Source organism: Alligator sinensis, unplaced genomic scaffold (genome assembly GCF_000455745.1).
Source record: "Alligator sinensis unplaced genomic scaffold, ASM45574v1 scaffold748_1, whole genome shotgun sequence".
Classification (NCBI taxonomy): Eukaryota; Metazoa; Chordata; order Crocodylia; family Alligatoridae; genus Alligator; species Alligator sinensis.
The window spans coordinates 21,725-39,911 of record NW_005842455.1 but is presented as its reverse complement, the minus strand read 5'-3'; the positions used below and the strand labels follow the sequence as shown (position 1 = coordinate 39,911).

At 40.9% G+C, this 18,187-nt stretch overlaps 1 protein-coding gene across 1 annotated transcript in view; it reads right to left on the bottom strand.

The window, feature by feature from the left end:
• Positions 1 to 757: 757 nt before the first annotated feature.
• The window catches only part of DGCR8 (DGCR8, microprocessor complex subunit), a 19,678-nt gene continuing 2,248 nt past the window's right edge, over positions 758 to 18,187 (bottom strand). Inside the window, exons 3-13 of the mRNA XM_006030646.3 lie at positions 18,115 to 18,187; positions 16,765 to 17,047; positions 14,958 to 15,155; positions 11,813 to 11,914; positions 11,039 to 11,137; positions 9,500 to 9,582; positions 7,702 to 7,802; positions 7,035 to 7,141; positions 6,206 to 6,333; positions 5,670 to 5,783; positions 758 to 1,718 (exon numbers count right to left, since the gene is read on the bottom strand). The exon at positions 18,115 to 18,187 is cut by the window's right edge and continues 97 nt beyond it. Of these exons, the coding sequence (XP_006030708.1) occupies positions 1,635 to 1,718; positions 5,670 to 5,783; positions 6,206 to 6,333; positions 7,035 to 7,141; positions 7,702 to 7,802; positions 9,500 to 9,582; positions 11,039 to 11,137; positions 11,813 to 11,914; positions 14,958 to 15,155; positions 16,765 to 17,047; positions 18,115 to 18,187 (1,372 nt within the window). The 3' untranslated portion in view covers positions 758 to 1,634. The remainder of the gene's footprint in view (positions 1,719 to 5,669; positions 5,784 to 6,205; positions 6,334 to 7,034; positions 7,142 to 7,701; positions 7,803 to 9,499; positions 9,583 to 11,038; positions 11,138 to 11,812; positions 11,915 to 14,957; positions 15,156 to 16,764; positions 17,048 to 18,114) is intronic.

Below are 18,187 nucleotides of genomic sequence, written 5' to 3'. Positions count from 1 at the left end.
CTATTATACTGGAGCACACTGTGGTCAAATTTCACTAACAACTGTCCAGATAAGTCCCAGAGCTGCAACTTTAAGGATGAAGAACTGAAGCTTCTTCCTGCCAGTAATTTGGGGATTGTAAGATACAGTAGTACAAATACCAAGTCTTGGTTAAGTCACTGGACCCCTGCTATGAACTTGGTTTCTTGATTTTAAGCAAAAGTTTTCCTTCTAGTTTGAGAGATTTACTGACTTAGCCAATGAAGAATGAACTCCACATGAAGGGGAACAGCAGTGCTTCCATGACAGACAAAAGTATTTCTGTGTTTAACTAATGTATAAAATCCTCAGCAGATATGAGTACTGCCAGTTTTCTAAGATTGTATTTCATAAACATTTGCATATCCATGTACTGATTAAGATGGAAAAAAGAACAACTTAAGAGGTCTTTATTCTACTCCTTTATTCTATGCTGTATCCCATATCTACAGTCTAAGTTTTTCATTGCAAAAGTTATTCAAATACTAAAAATAATTAAAAAAAACCAAAACAAAACAAGGAAGTAAAACACCTAGTTACAAACGTATTTTTAAGTGTAAAATTGCTGCAGTCAGTTATTTTAAGATTCCCAAAGGCTAGGCCACAAATGCAGAGCCATTTGAAAATTCTTTAAATTCGTAATTCAAGTTATCTAAGACAACTAAAAACAAATATGGTGCAGCCTGACTCCAAAAACAAATGAAAGATTACTTAATAGCAGGGGGCAGGGTAAAGCATCTTTAAACAATGCACTGGCAAAATATTTTCAGATGACCTATCTTCAGTTACATTTATCTTTCAAGCTCCAAAACCAGCACTTGAAGTGGCAAAGTTACTTGCAGTTTTTATTTTAATCAAATAAAGAAGGCCATATATTTTCCCTTCCTATTAGTTTGTAAACAAACATAGCTTCTTTTCCTTTAAAAAAAATCCCAGCAATTTGGGATATCCAACTTGTTGCTCTTAACACTGCCAGGTACACTTGTTCTTTTCAAGTAAAAAAACAAAAAACAAAAAACATCCCCCCAAGAAGTCTGCATACTGTGATCTCAAAAAAGCCAGCCTGGCAGGACACAAAATAAGAAAAACATTACTGGCCTAATCCTATGGCATTAGGAACATTGCTCATTTCTTTTCTTATATCGGTCACCAAAGTGTCATATCAGTGCATATTATTATGTGCTGAAATGCAACAAAACTTTTCACAAAAATAGTTTTAGGCATGTTCATACAAGAGGGTGTATATATATTTATATATTATATCAGCTTCAACCTGTACATAGATATTCTGAATTTGATCCTTAAAACACATCCATTCCAGACAACATGGATAACTTTCAAGGAAAAAGTGCTTGCTTAAAATTTATCCTGTGTGAACATGCCTTGTCTTCTCTGCATTTGCCCAAGTAGAGATCTTTATGATCAATCATTTAAACATACATATCCTGGAGGTAAAAAAAAGTAATATTGCCCTGACGATGCAAAAGAACAATGCATAACTGAAGCAGCTTGGATTTTAAAGTTATCTTGCATTCTGCAGCAAACAGATTCTTAAATATTTGTTGAAAATTAGTTTCTCCACTTGTGTTATTGCTCCCCAATTGTAAGTTTTCTGGTCACACATCAACAGTACACAGAGGTTCACTACCAGGCTGAGCTGATTCTACTATTGTCATCTTAGGTTTCTTTCTAGTTTCCTCCTTTAAAAAAAGAAAACGGAACACAAGATTAAAATATGGTTTTAAGAAGCCTGAAGGATCTACAACAAGCTTAGCTTGCTCCAAGAGACTAATTGGTTCTAGTGCCAAAACTTAAATTTAGGAAACTGATAATGTTCATTCAATATGTAACTGGAGTAAGAATCTCAGTAAGGAAACATTTGACTTTTGAGTGTCCAGCCTTTACATAAACCCTCTAGGAAAGGTTCAGGTAAGTTGCTTTAACAAAATCAGTGTTCTGGTGCTAAAGTTAAAATATAGAGCCCCAAGGCCCGCCGCCCCAAGGACCCTGCCCCGCTGGACTTGCAGCCCCAGCAGAGCCTGCTGAGTTGCCAGCTCCCACAGGCAACACAGATGATACTGTAGCTACTGCCCCCCCCCCAATCTCCCCAAGACCAAATGCAAAAAAGTGTTTGTTGTGGGAGACTCCATCCTGGAGGGGGGCTGTGGGGGTATCTGCCGCCCCGACCCCTTAGCCCAGGAAGTCTGCCGCTTCCTGGAAGCCAGAATCCAAGACATTGCAGAGAAAATGCCTAAACTCCTCCAGCCCACCAACCACTACCCTATGCTCCTCATCCATGTGGGCATCAATGCACTACCCTATGCTCCTCATCCATGTGGGCATCAAAGCCACAGCTCAAAGCGCTCCCAGCCGGGTCATGAAGCGCTACAGGGATTTGGGTGCAGGGCTTAAGGGTCTGGGAACGCAGGTGGTGTTTTCTTTGATCCTCCCAGTCTCGGGCTATGGGCTGAAGAGGATCCAGGTAGTGAACCAAAGACTGTGGCGCTGGTGTCATCGGGAAGGCTTTGGCTTCCATGACCACAGTCCGCTCTTTGGAGAGAGAGAGAGAGAGAGGGGGGCAGTGAGCTGCTGGGAAGGGACAGCCTCCACCTCTCTCCGCTGGGGAGGAGGCTCTTCTCAGTCAGACTGGCTGACCTGCTCCACCGGGCTTTAAACTAAGCCTGCCGGGGGATGGGGGGACTCCTGCCACTGCTGGCCCACTGAGCAACCCTTGCAAAGCCAGCAGACCAACGTACTTAAGGGATCCCACCCCAGACCCAGCCCTGGAGCAAAATGTAGGTAAGGCAAGGGCCCCCAAGGGGACACTTGCGTGCCTATACACAAATGCGAGGAGCTTGGGGAATAAACAGGAGGAACTTGTCCTCCTGCTTAACACAAATAACTATGATGTCATAGGGATAACAGAGACCTGGTGGGACTCCATCCATGACTTGTCCACTCGATCCCTCCTGTACAGGGTATAGCCATTTATACCTGTGGTCCAAAGGGGCAGGGGTGTAGCTCTCTCTGTCAAGGAAAGCTACACATCCCTGCAAGCCGACATTGGCACCCACGGTGGACCACCTGAGACCCTCTGGGTTAAAATCAATGGGGAACATGGCACTGGGGACACTACGGTGGGAGTCTACTACAGACCCCCTACCCACGGTCAAGACCTTGACCAGGAGTTCACCAGGGAATTGGCTGAGGCCACACACTCCTGGTGTATGGTTGTCATGGGAGACTAACTACCCAGACATCTTGTGGGAGGAGCGCTCGGCCAAATCCGAGCGGCTGCAAAGCTCTCTTGTGCGTGGATGACCTCTATCTGATGCAGGAAGTCTACGAGTCGACAAGCGGTAAAGCGCTGCTGGACCTGGTACTGGCAACCGGGGACGACCTAATCAGTGACCTAACCATCAACGGGAAGCTAGGTGACAGTGACCATGAGCTGATCACCTTCACCATCTGCCATAAAGCTGGCAAGTCAGTCAGCAATACAGAAGTCCTCGACTTCAAGAAAGCTGACCTTGATAAGCTAAAGAGGCTTGTCAGAGAGGCCCTAAGGGGCCACAACCCAAAGTGGGGTTCAGGACAAGTGGTTGCTCCTCAAGGGAGCATCCTGGATGCTCAAGCAAAGTCCATCCCATCTCAGAGGAAAGGCAGCAAGAGGGCACAGCAGCCCCCTTGGCTCTCCAGGGAACTGGCAGACCTCCTGCGTCTTAAGAGAAAGACCTACAAAGGGTGGAGGACTGGAACCACCACCAAGGAGGGATACTCTGCTCTGGTCCAGACCTGCAGAGAGCAAACCAGGAAAGCCAAGGCTGCGACTGAACTCCAGCTAGCTACAAATATCAAGGACAATAAAAAAAAAAAAAGTCCTTTTTTAGATATGTGGGCAGCTGGCCCGTGCTGAACCAGATGGGGCAACTGACAACCGACGCCCAGGAAAAAGCGAACTTGCTAAATGGGTGCTTTGCATCGGTCTTTCACCAGTCCCACGAGACGCCCCTGCCCACTGTGGGTCAGGGTGGCCCAGGTGAGGGAGATTCCTTGCCCTCCATCAAACCTGACACCTTGACAGGCTGGATACCTTCAAGTCAGCCAGCCCTGATGGATTACACCCCAGGGTACTCAAGGAGCTGGCAAGCATCGTAGCTCAGCCCCTGGCACGGATCTTTGAGAGCTCCTGGTGCTCTAGTGAAGTGCCCAAAGATTGGAAGAAGGCCAATGTGGTGCCTATCTTCAAGCAAGGGAGGAAAGTGGATCTGGCAAGCTACAGACCCATCACCCTGACCTCTATCCTGGGGAAGGTCTTGGAAAAGATTATCAAAGAGCCCATCCTTAACAGACTAGCTGACGGCAATATCCTGAGGGATGCACAGCATGGGTTTGTTGCGGGTAGGTCTTGCCTGACCAATCTCATTTCCTTTTATGACCAGGTGACCCATCACCTGGACAAGGGGGAAGAGATTGATGTCATATATCTTGACTTGGAAAAAAGCCTTTGAACTGGTATCCCATGATCACCTCTTGGCTAAACTGACTAACTGCGGCCTTGACATCACCACAATCTGCTGACTGGGGAATTGGCTCCGCAGTAGGACCCAGAGGGTGGTGGTTGATGGAAGCCAACTGTTTTGGTGCACGGTCACCAGTGGGGTCCCTCAAAGGCTCTGTCCTAGTGCCTATATTATTTAACATCTTCAAAGATGTGGACATTGGTATCAGAAGCAGACTGGCCAAGTTTGCCAATGACACCAAACTCTGGGGTAAAGCATCCACACCTGAGGACAGGAGGGCGATCCAGGTGGATCTGAACAGACTCATGAAATGGGTTGACAAGAACTTGATGGTGTTTAACACCAAAAAATGCAAGGTTCCCCACCTTGGGAGGAAAAACCTGCAACATGCTTATAGGCTTGGCAGTGCTATGCTGGTTAGCACTACAGATGAAAGGGACTTTGGGGTCATGACTGACCACAAGATGAACATGAGCCTTCAATGTGATGCTGCAGCTAGTAAAGCAAGGAAAATGCTGGCTTGCATCCATAGATGCTTCTCCAGTAAATCCTGGGACGTCATTCTCCCCTTGTACTCGGTCTTGGTGAGGCCGCAGCTGGAGTACTGTGTCCAGTTTTGGGCTCCACAATTCAAAAAGGATGTGGAGAAGCTTGAGAGGGTGCAGAGAGCCATGCGCATGATCAGAGGTCAGGAAAACAGACCTTATGATAAGAGGCTGAGAGCTATGGGACTCTTCAGCCCGGAAAAGCGCAGGCTCAGGGTGATCTGGTGGCCACCTATAAGTTTATCAGGGGTGCTCATCAGGATCTGGGAGAATGTCTGTTCACCAGAGCGCCCCAAGGGATGACAAGATCAAACGGTCACAAACTCCGCCATGACCGATTCAGGCTGGACATAAGAAAGAACTTCTTCGCTGTCCAAGGTTTGGAATAGAGTGCCACCGGAGGCAGTTCAAGCACCTACTTTGAACACCTTCAGGGCACATTTGGATGCTTATCTTGCTGGGATCCTATGATCCCTGCTGACTTCCTGCCCCAGGGGCAGGACTCAATGATCCTCCAGGGCCCCTTCCAGCCCAAACGTCTATGAAATCTATATTCATAAAAAAGTACGCAGCATATACGCACCCTTTCTTGTGCCAATTTTTTCATTTCTTCCTGTAACTTGTTCAGGATGTGTAGATTTGGCTTGTTCTTTTTGGCATACTGCTGAAGTTCTATCACACTCTTATCAGAAGTCTCCTGTTCAAACAAGACCACAGAGAATATCAGAAAGGTAACCAAAAATTGCTCTCATATTTCATACACCATCACTGGTTACATTTCTTTAAAGAAAAAGTAACATGCAACTATTTCATCTGTGTATTAACTATTATAATTAGCCTGCAACAAATACACTTGAGAAAAAAAATTCTCCTCCAAAAAGGAAAGCACTGTTTTAGGTTCTGGAAATAGCAGGTAACAACACGGACTCTGAAAACAGCATGTCCCTTAAACATCAGTACGCACAATGATTAACACGGGAGAGTTAAATAGACAGCTAACAGCCACACCAAGGCTGGAACGCTCTGAATTTAATCAAGAGATGAGGGAAATGGTGTGGTATTTAAATGCAACTCCTCAGATGGCAAAATGCAAAATAAGTAACAAAACTGTTTTCTCACCTGTTTAACCATCTTGCTGCTTTCTCTGCCATACATACGCAACAAAGAGCCCCAGTTCTTCACATGTGGGTGCAGCAGCTGTAGGATTTTCTGAGAAGCTAGCTGTTTCCCTACTCTCTTATTCTTACCTGTATAGGCAAAACACCAAAACATACTTTTTACAGATGAAATATGTAAAGAATCAATTAATATAACTACTAAGACTGGTATAAGAAAGTTCAGCTACCTGAAGTTAAATACAAGTACAGGCAGTCCTCGACTTACATTTTGAGTTACAATGTTTATAAATTGATACCCTGTTTCAAACAAATCAGCTGCATCACTTGTCTCCCTGGAGAACATCTGTCCAAACTTCTTTGGACACTTTCTTTAAGAAAGCAAACAAGACCCCAGAAAAACCTGCAGCCAAGACTCCTGAGAAGACTCCAGCCAAGAACCCTTCAAAAAGTCCAGCAAAGTCACCTCAAAGAAGTCCTTCCAAATCAATATGATTGCTATTTATATTATAAATATATTAATGTAGCTATATTACTCATCTATAGTTGACAGAGTACAAAATTCTGGGGTATTTCTGGTGGAAATAGGGTATTGGACCTTGGTTCAGGAACAAATCCCCCATTTATAACATTGTTTCTTATGAGAAAATTGGTTCCAAGTTACAACATTTCGACTTAAGACACAGTTTTCAGGAACCAACTGTGTCGTAAGTCCGAGGACTGCCTGTACTTGCACACTAGACAGGTGCAATAAAGGGATTGGGGAAACAAGGAAGAAGGGAAAAAGGGAGAGTTAAGTAAGTACAGGAGTTCAAACTAAGTACAGTACTTACACCAGCCTCGTACTGTGTGCTTGCCACACGTCATGACGTATTCACTCTTCTGATTTTTACCAGGAATCACTTCAAACTTTATGGATGTGTCACCCATTCCATGGTTTCTTAAGCACAAGCAAACTCAGTATGGTGAGGCTCAGTTAATAAGTTACAAGTAAAAGACTAAATTGAACCAATTAAGGCAAGGTCAACATTACTAAAACATCATTCAATTTTTTAACTGGAATTTAGTATAATTAAATGAACTAACCGGGATAGACTTAGGTTTTTTGGACTAGTAACCCGATTGCACCAACCTGCCCAAATCAACATGACCTTCCTCCCCAGCTTCAAGTGAGGTAAGAACTAGATCCTACCCTTACAACAGTGGGCACAACAATTCCCAACATGAAATGGAGTCAGGATACTGCAGTAATTAATATATATATATTATATATATATATATATATATAAAAAACACATGTGGACCTCAGGAGATCATCTGTCCTTGGGGCTACATTTAACAGGTAAACTGCTGATGCCAAAAATAGGAGTTGATGGAGGTTGGCTTGGAGGCAGTCTTGTACCCTATCTGATCACTAACACACCAAAACAGTTGCAGAACTTGCCTCTAAATTTTTTTTTTTTTTAAAGAAAAAGCTAATCACTACAATGATTGCCTTACCTTTTAAGGCACTCATGGAGAATCTGATATGGAGACAAGAGTCCAGCTTTACTGGTCAGTTCATATACCCGTGAGTCCTCAATACTGATATGGTTAAAATACTACAAAAGAATTGAGAAGTGTTCTTCAGCTGCCGATCAAAATAGCACAAGACTGAATATATACTAATGCATATGATTCCCTCCTATATTTTCATTAAATGAATTAAGTTTTAAAATTTCTCAGCACAAAGCATTTGGTATACATGATGGTATTAGGAATCCTCATTTTTTACATTATTGTGCTGTCTTTTAGCAAGCAAAGAACTGTAGATAATTTCTTTACATGATTCAAACACAGAACAAGGTAAGTTCACTCATTCCTGTACCACAAAGATGGGGCTTCAGATAGGCCTTATTCTGTTAGGTTCTTCATTCTCACACCAGAAGAGGGCAGTTCCCTTTGTTTTATTTAGTGGAAGTTATTAAACAAAGACAGTTGCCTTATATAACAAAACAGGAATCTGTGCCTATCTTTGGGCTCTCTCCCATAATAAGCAGTTTCCCGTGCTAGTTCTTCAAAATGTAGAGCCATCCATTTCTCAATTTCTCTCTTTAGGGAGCTCTACAGGTTTAGATTTTCAGCGTGAAATCAAAACGTCCAAAACTGGCTGCTGATTTAACTTCCGGTCTTGGTCTACAATCTGTTGGAGTAAAGGTTCTACAAGAGAGGCTAACAGTAAATAATAAAAATACTATGGCAGTTTTTCATGGCTCAGTTTAGACTACTTGCATGCCAATTTGGATTTCTTTTCTCAAATCACCAAAGCAGTCACTGATAGTACAGGTTAAAGACAAGTACTTGACACCTCGTTCTGAAAAGAAGAGGGACTCTCCCCTCCATAATTATGACAGTGCTTTGTAAAAAAAGGGAAAAAAACCCCCAGAACATAACCGTGTTTTGAGCCTAAGAAAAGCAGCTTTCCTGGACAAGAACTGGGGTTTATGTAATTGTAGAATTTAAAAACTTTTCATGGCAACAGAAATGACCAGTCAAATATTAAATGAATGTACATAAATTGAGTATAGTCTCACAAAGTCAACAAACAAATAACTCCAGTGTCTTTACTACCATGCAGCTTTGCTGGACGTCATCAAGTGAAATTAACTATATTCAGAATTTCACGTCTTCTATTCAGAAGCTTGTGAACAACAGTAAAATTGCCTGGATTCATGCCCAGCTTCAACTGTCAACTCAGGATCAGGGGCAGAGGCAAGCAGTAAAAGTTATTCATGGTTAAATAAAGACTTCTCAGAACAGATTAGGGTGGGGGGAAAATGTAGTGAACACATGCCTCCTTTTGTAGCAACTGGGAGACTTTGGAGGAAAGGAAAATTTGTGTCTTCTTTTCACCAACTGAAGCAGGTGCTGGTGAATTTGAAAGTGTATTAGCCTCTGGCTATCAGGCATCTAAAACAAAAATCTTTCTGTCCCACCAAACAGGTGCCATGGACAGTAACACAATAGAAATCTCAGCAAGTAATAGCTACATGAGAACTGGTCAAGGACCTAGAATTCTCTCCAGGATACTGAAGTTGCTAAGGCCCCACCTTCATTCCTATCACTTTTAGCCTGTATGTGGCTGTATATAATGTTTCAAGCCTTCCTTTAAAACTTTTAAAGTGTTTCATCTGAACAGCAGAATGGTTATAATAGTTGTGTAGTGAGTGTTTACTAGCCCTTCCCATTTTGGGAAAGCATAATGCTTTTTAAAACTGGGACTTCTGATATCAGCACCTGGGTTCAGATCAATTCATACCTCAAGTTCTTCACTGTCTTTGGGCTTCTCCTCAGAGGTCTGTTTAACAAAGTCAGGAATGAGGATTTCCAGTGTAGCTCGGGCTGTGGGAAGGCGATTTAATTTTTAAAAAAGTTACACACACAGCATGCAGTGATTTTACAATGTTGATGACAGGCAAGCTTCATGTTTTTCTAAGAATCTGATTCTCAAACAGTGCACTACTAGGTGAATTGCTTTCCACAGCAAAAATAGACGCAGTCTTTGAACAGTGAACGTTATTTAGGAAGTGATGCATTTAAGCTTGTTCAAATAAGTCAACCCTTAAAGGACATTAATACCACTTCTCAAAAAGACCTATAAAAGGAAAGACTAGATACAACTTTTCCCATGGCTAAAGTCCCATTTTCAAAAGTGATACAAGCCCTGGGGAGCCTTAACCTTTTGAGTTCAAGTGTAGACCTAGTCTAACCATTGCTTAAGGATTTGCTAATTTTATAATAGGAAGGAAGGAAAGAAGGAAGGAGACTGATGCGAATCCTTCCTACAAAAAACATGCTTTACTGGAAGCAGCAGCATGTTAATGCACCCTAGCTCTACAGTGTTTGCACAGATTGGGCGCTTCAGCCGGACTTTTTGACACTTAGCTGATTTAAGTCAACTTGAGATATTACAGGGATCAGCCACCCCCAGCATAAGTGCCACAGCATGGCATGCGAGGCTATTTTCTTTGGCACACCACAGCTGGCCTGAGCTCTGGGCAGCTGCCACTAGCTACAGAGCCCACACTGCTTTCAGCAAGAGGCTGGGAGGATGCAAGCCTTGCTGGAAGCTGCCAGGGCTCAGTGGCAGGCAGCACCTGCCCAGAGCCTGGGCTGGCTGAAGACAGGAGGCTGCAAACAGCTGCACAGAGCTCCTCAGCCCCAGCACTGGCTCTGTGGCTGCCATAGCTGTGCACATGCCCCTGGGCACACGGCCAGGAAGGGGCCTGAAGCAGCATATCCCCCCTGACCATCTGCCCAGAGGCGCACATACAGCCACTGCCAGCAATAAGGAATGGGCCCCTTGCAGCTCTCCTACCTCTGGCACACCAAGTCAAGACATGGGAGGAGTCTGGGGTATTTTTGGCACTCTAGGCAAAATACATTGCTGACCCCTGAGCTATTACATTATAGCTAATTATTCTTATAAAATTACATGGAAAATATAGAAAAAGATATTGTATTTGACTGAACCTTCTCGTCTAGAAAAGGCATTACATAACAGGTTATTAAAGATGAAATGGGTGACACTTCTGTTACTGTCTGAAGTTTCCCTGCTGCTTCATATCCCAGCCATTTGCTTACGATGAAGTTTTATTGTAAATAATTGAAGTATTTCCCAGAAATTACTGCTACCTGCTTCCACCAAAAAAAAAACGTACACAAATCTGATTTACTCAATTTAAATGTAAATCATACTCATTGCTGCTAATAAGTTATTTTGCTGTCTCCAAACCAGAGACAAAAGGAGGCAAGCACAGATCTTCAACAGCTGGTATTCAGCAAGTATGTACATTACCAGCTTTATTCTTGGCAAGTTTTTTGCTGCTTGCAGTTCCTGCCCCGTAAGTCACGCCATCAATAATCACTGAGGCTCCAAAAGGCTCACTTGGGTTCTCTTAAAATGGGGGGGAAAAGAGAAGCTTTTTTCAAAACTCTAAACATTTAAATATACAAAACCACACATTAAAATATTCATCAAGAACTTAAGAAAAAACGGCCCATGCTTGGAGATGTATTTTCTTCATTTCAGCTTCAAGAGATCTAGAAACTGTTTTCCTTTAATAAAACTACTTTTCACTCATTTACATGCAGCCATTTACAGTTTTCATCAGTAGGAACATCCCACGTATCAAATCACCATCATTCTATCTCCTTGCCACTGTCACAGGACTATGTTGAGAACATTTTTTTTTGAATCTGTCAGCATTCAGACTTCAATCCCAGCTTTTTTTTGGCATCACCTATGCTGAGTTTTAACACAAACAGCTTAATGTATCAAACCGGGATTTCTGAACAAGTCATAAAGCAAGGCATGCAATATAATCCTATTTTTAGTTAAATCACTTGGATATTGACTATCACATCATCAAATATTTGTAGTCCATACCAAAATACGAATGCAAGTAATAAGATTATCACAGTGGGGTGAGAACAGGGAAGGCCTTGATTTCAACAGATGTGACACAGCCAACTAAATGCTTTGTTTGTGTGCATGCCACACTGCTTAAAAGATGAGTTCTTCCCCATAATGCATAAGAGCACGCTAACATCATAACTCATGCAGACTTACCACATTCAAAGAAGTTGTAAACAGGGCGAACCTTTAGGACTCGTTGCATATATTCATGCAGTATACAAACTTCAGACTTTCCATTAGGATTAATGACAAACTCTGTGAAAGATATTAAAAGTCAATCCTATACCTTTCATTTAAAAAAAGAAAGAAAAAAGTCCAAGAAGCGCAAGATACAGAATAAAAATCATGAATCACATCTTCACACTTATCAAATAAAAGCTGCTTACCCATCAGACATGGAACACTATAATACCAGGGTCCATTTTTTCAAAGCTATTACACCAACGTGAAGCAGCAAAATAAAAGGCAAGTATGATCTTAGGATACATCAGGTGAGATACTTCCAGCAGAGAAATCAGTATTACTGCCATAGTACCAAGGCCTGGGGAGACCTCATCTAGAATTCAGTAGAAGTTTCCAGTCACCCGTGTTCAAGATAAAAGAACTGAAACCGAAAGTGTGCAAAGAAAGTATACTATCAGGATGATCAGAGGAATGGAAAGCTGATTTTGTAAGAGGAACCAAAAATGATCTTGAGGTGTTTATCCCTAATGTGGCCAACCTGTGACAAGCATGTGGTAGGTGGCACAGAAAGCCTCCATGCATTGCACATGGTAGATTAGGACGTGGACAGGCAACATGGTAGCAGATGGGGCAGGAAGCAGAGCAGCAGACTGGGCAGGGGAAGGGGGGGAAAAAAAAATCAGTGGCGCTTTGGGAGGGTGAGAAGCTATTTGTGGCATGCCTGCCAAAAAGGTTAGCCCCTTACTGGTTTAGCCTAACAAAATAAAAAACTGAAAAGGGGAAAACAATCACTGTTAATGTATCAGGGGCACAACACAAACGGAAGAGTTATTTAAGCTAATGGACAATGCAAGCACAAGAACAAATGCTTATAAACCGGCTACAAATATATTTAGTCCAAAAGTTAGATGGAAGCTCCCAACTGTAACAGCAATCAAGTTCTAAAATAGTCATGCAACTGGAGATATGGAACAGAAAAATGGAGCTCAGTAACTTTGACAGATTATATGACATGGTCCCTACAACAGCTTTAACATGGTACAGGTAATCATTTTTCTCCCACCATAGGGAAATGTACTCTCCCCATGCACAGAGAGGGCAGGAAACAGACAACAAATCGCTTCAGCACCTCAAAGAAAATGAACCTCCCTCCCGCAAAACAAAAAATCCTTTCACCCCAGACATGCTACACCCTAGCACTCCTCCCTGTTCCACGCTCTATGTTATGCCTGGCACAGATTTCAAAGGGGGAGAAAAAGAACAAGCCATATTTCAGAGAAACTTGCCTCAAGATCTGCCAGGCCCAAGAGAAGGGCTGTGATTCTGTTCGTGAGAATGTAACAAAGTATTTCTTCACACAGAAGAACTCAATTTTCCAAGTACTGAAGTCAAAGAACATACTGTAATACCCCTGAACTTTTTCCCCCAATCAAAAATAAACGAACAAAAAAACTTTGGGGTATTTTTTTTTAGTCTAGCCAAAATAAGATGCAAAGGAGCCATTTCATTTTTACCCACTGAAGCAAATAGATTGGTTAATGTTATCACCATGAAAGTAATGTTTTTGTTTCAACTATTCAAAGCCAGAAAAAGGTTCTAATATTTTATTAAAAGTTGATTTAAAAAAAATATATATATATTGTATGTCCTTGATCTGAACTTTTCAAAATCAAAACACTTGTTTTTGATCTAGCAAAGGGCCATGTGGAAGAGAGAGAGTTTCAAGATGCATTTTTGGAACTATAAATTTCTTCTGATGAACAAAGATTATTAAAATATGGCATTAACTGAATATAAACAGGTCAGATGTCAAATTCAAAGCCTTCGGGCTTTACATGTGCTGGGGGGAGGGAGTATTAAAAATCGAGTCTGCTCCTACATGCTGCAAATGCAGCATGTCAGAGTAGACATCCTGCACATCTACAGATACCCTTACAGCAAAAAAGATGGATATCCTAAGAAGGAATTCCAAATACCCACCCTTAAGGAAATCCGGTTTAACTTTTCATAGAAGAAGGAGTCATGTGTAGGAAAAAAGAACTTGAAGTAACCCTTTTGCACAAGACCCCCAATTAATTTCCACAGTAACATAAGAAAAACTTAAGTACCTAAGCCCACAGCAAATCAGCATAAATGCTATAATGTCCCATACTACAATCTGTCTGGAGTCGCTGGAGATTTTGCATGCATGCATGATGATGATGATAATTTTTAGTTTGGCAAACCCCTGGTTTCTCACATCAAAGGAATTAAATATTCTTTTATGCTGTTAGAAATGTACATACTAGCATGAACAAGATCAACTGAACTGTTCTTTAGAATTTTCTATGCAGTAAAACAAACTGAAATTTGCAAAATAAATGTTAAACCCAATATTATGAGGCCTCTCAACCTGGAATTGTGGAAAAATATTGGCTGCTTGCAGACATTAAAAAAAAAAACAAAAAACAAAAAAAAAAAAAACCAAAACCCTGGCGCTTTACTTTAAAAACTCAGCAAGCTCCCATGCTGAGCCCAGCACATGACCAGAAGAGGCTGTATAATGTCTGTATAGATAGGAAGTTTTTAGTGGGACATTTTATCTAATAGCCGATTGCATCAACTATTGGATAAAAGCACCAAAAAGCCCTGCTGAAGTGCCCAGTCTATACAAACTGCTGTGGAGCTGGGTCAAACTAATGTGTGGCTACTTCTTGTAAAGCCCCCCCCCCCCCCCATCGTCTGCACGCAGCCATTAACTACAGCAAAAAAGATGGAGATCAGAAGGAAGCATTTCAAATACGCACCCTTAAGGAAATCCAATTAAAAAAAATCCCTGCCATGAACCAATTCAGTATAGAGCTTGCAAGACAGACATTTAATCAATTCTTCACCATGTAAGCAGAACATGTACTTCATTACACTTTTTCATAAATGTCCATTTTAAACTCTTTTTCTGATTACCATGTAAACATGAAGTGAACAAATAGAACCAAGCACATAAAAACCCAAGATTTCCTATAATCAGATTGATAAAGCCTATACAGAAATCTACTTGCTACAATTTCTCACTGGCAAGTTTAAACTACAAACAGGTCCTTTATATGTTTGTCATGTCTGAGTAGATGAAACTAACCTTTCTTTGTAGGTGCATCTTGCACAGACAAGGTAATGAGCTTCTGATTAGCTGGCAAAATAGGACGCTCAGACTCTGCCTGCTTCCGCTTCATTTCACGATTGAACTGCCTTCTCTCAGCCCAGGTTCTAAATTTTTTAACTGTAACTTGTTCAAAATCAAAACGCTTTTCAAGGTACTGTCTAAAATCCTCAAGGTCTAGGAAAAAAAATGTTCAAATAAGGTTGTTAGTGATGCAAGAGTTACCCAAGGCCTTGCAATGGCATAACAAAACAAGTAGTACATAATTCATATACTCACTCGTTCCTCTTTCATTAGAAGAGCAACAATTCATTTTTCAAAAAAGGACAATCCTCCCCCCCATACTGTAATACCCATTTTATTCATTTCCCCCACTTAATGCAGTTCTGTTAGTTCCCACAGAAAAGAAGAGGTGGAAATGGCAGCAACTGCATAGAGTTTAAGATGCTAATAACCTTTAAAGTATTAAAGGGTTAAGGCAAAAGAAAAAGTTAAGGCCTAGTCTTTCCTACATGAAATAGATGCAGATGTAATGAGTGGGAAACGAGTTCACATCCCTGCCAGATTTAATAAGAGAGTAAGAGAAAATTGCTGGCAGAGCATATCCCTATGAGTTTTATGAAATGTACTTCCCCCAGAAATATACTGTCCTAACATGGTCTGCAAGATCCTAGATTTCTTTTTTAGCTTTCTGTCTTTTAAGGGAAAAATAGACTGCCCAAAAGGTAGTAAGGACTAATCATCATAAGAAGCATTATGGTAAACTTCATAAATCAGTCAAATCTTTAGAGAGACAGTCTTATATTTTAACATATATATACCTGAAGATAAAGATAAGTTATAAATTTAAAGCAAATACCAGCCATTGAACTATGCCAATATGTTGAGAGCATGGCTAGCTATTCCATGCAAGTCATTAAGTGATGGACTCATGAAGCTTGATTGGAAGCCTGGTAGGGAGGACAGGCTGCTCTACACAGTTTATGGACCAAAACTGTTCACGGGTACTGGTATACTTTAAAAAACAAAACAGAACAGTCAAAAGCACTACAACAAACCCTAGCATAAATACAGCAATACTGGTATAAGCTTATATTCCCTCTGCCTGACTGAAATGTGTGTAAATAAGCTATACTAGTTTAACCAATCTAAGCCTGGTTTAAGTGACCAGGTTTGTAATAGTTTAATCAGTACAAAAACTGTGCGTAGACAAGCCTTCAAAAATACAGACAGGAAAATATATGCTTTACAAAAAGGTAAACCAAGATTTTTTTTTTTTAAACTGTGTACTTTAAGTTTCCTTCAATCAGTTCTTAAAAGCATAAAAACCAAGAAAAAGTTTACAGTGAGGCCTCTGGCTTCTTTACTTGTCATTCCATCCAGGAAGAGCACACACCGACTGCTGAAACTTCCTTAGCCTGACGAAGGGTTTTTGAACCCGAAAGCTTGCTTAATAAATATTCTCCAACTATTTGGGTTGGTCTAATAAAAGATATCAAATTCACCCAAGGAACCTTGTCTGCCTACAGTGCTATATACACACACTTAATAATTCTCATTTTATAGACAGCAAAAAATTGCTTATTGGCCCTTGGAATCCTCAAAAAAAATACCCCACAACTTTTACCTGCTTCTTTTCACCTGAAAATCAAAACTGCTTTTCCAAAAAAACTGGGCATGTATCTGACCATTTTGAAGCTAAGCAAGTTCTACTCTTTATTCTGTGTCAGTTCCTCAAGGTGAAGCAGTGAATCAACCAGTCAAAAGTACTGCATTCTGCACTTACCTACAGATTCATCTTTACACACTTCAACTTTGGCCTTGACCTGTCCTAAGGCTCCTTGTGCTGCATCTCCACTTGATGGGTCTCTGTCATCTAAAGACCCAGAATCAGCAGCAGTGGAGTCTGGTTCTTCTGCTTGACAGTCCAGTTCTGAAGTTTTGTCCACATGCTTTATAGGTGATACTTCTCCATTTGGGGTTATGTCATTGTTTTGTTCCCTTTCCTCATTTTCCTTCATTTTTTTGTAATGCAAACAGGGAATGCTACTCAAGGGAGGATCATGTTTCTATAAGTATAATAATCAGAATTTTAAAGGTTGGGTGCCACAGAATTGCAACAGAAAGATATAGTCAGTTTCAAGGTGAGCTATGAATAGTTTTAATATTGTTTTACACCCCACCCCTTTCTTCTTTTCCCCAGACAGCTCTGAAAGCCTTATTTATTTTTAAGCTCCTCTCACTCCCACCCTCCAAAGCATGAGAAATATATAGTAATAAAAGTAGGAGGCAGGAAAAATAACAAAAACAGCACCTATGAAATTCTGTCAAACGTATTTTTTGCCTTTTTCCCCCCAGTTACAGCAGTCTTTTTTCCCCCCCAGTTACAGCAGTCTTTTTCCATTCAGGGTCTTACAGTGCGCCCCATTACTATGATTATCCAAACCCCTTATCATTAACATTAGTCAAAGCTGGACCTTTTGAAAACCTAACAAGATCCCTTTCAGTGAAAGCCCTGATTTTGGAGAGGGACTACTAAGAGTTTAGACTGAGAAATCAAGATTTTATTAAATAAAAATACCTGTTTATAAAAACCACTCATGTAATTTAGTGAAACCCCTTTGTTCAGATGTAAGGAAGCAGTGTTAAGGCAAATACAGATTCTGTGCCCTCCCATTGTAACCCATGCATCTTTCGCTGTAGATCATGGGTAGCATTATATTTAAATTTTGAAAATCCAGCCCTTAAACCCCAAGTATGATTTAACCCTCTTACAAGAATAAACTCAATATCAGTTAGACTGAACTCTGCAGCACTGAAAAGACAAATTCTACAGCTTTATGCTAGAACAATGAAACTGCAAAGTAAGATTGACTAATTCCAAATTTAGTAAGGTAGGAGAGCAACACCCTAGGGTTAAGCCACCACATTTGAAATAAGCTTATTAGGAACAGCAAGAAGTTAGTTGGTTATATAAAACTTTGAAGAGCAAAGAGTCTTAACTACAAGATTTGAGAACAAAATTACCTTGAATATAATTCTAGGACTATTTTGACTATTTAAAAAAATATTCATTTCTAATAATCTTAAATAACTGAATAATATTAAAATTATAATAAATAATTCAGTTCTCTACCCGTATGCTTCCTGTTCCCAAGAAATAAGGTCTGGACCAGGTAACAACTCTGGATTCTCTGTGCAGATATACA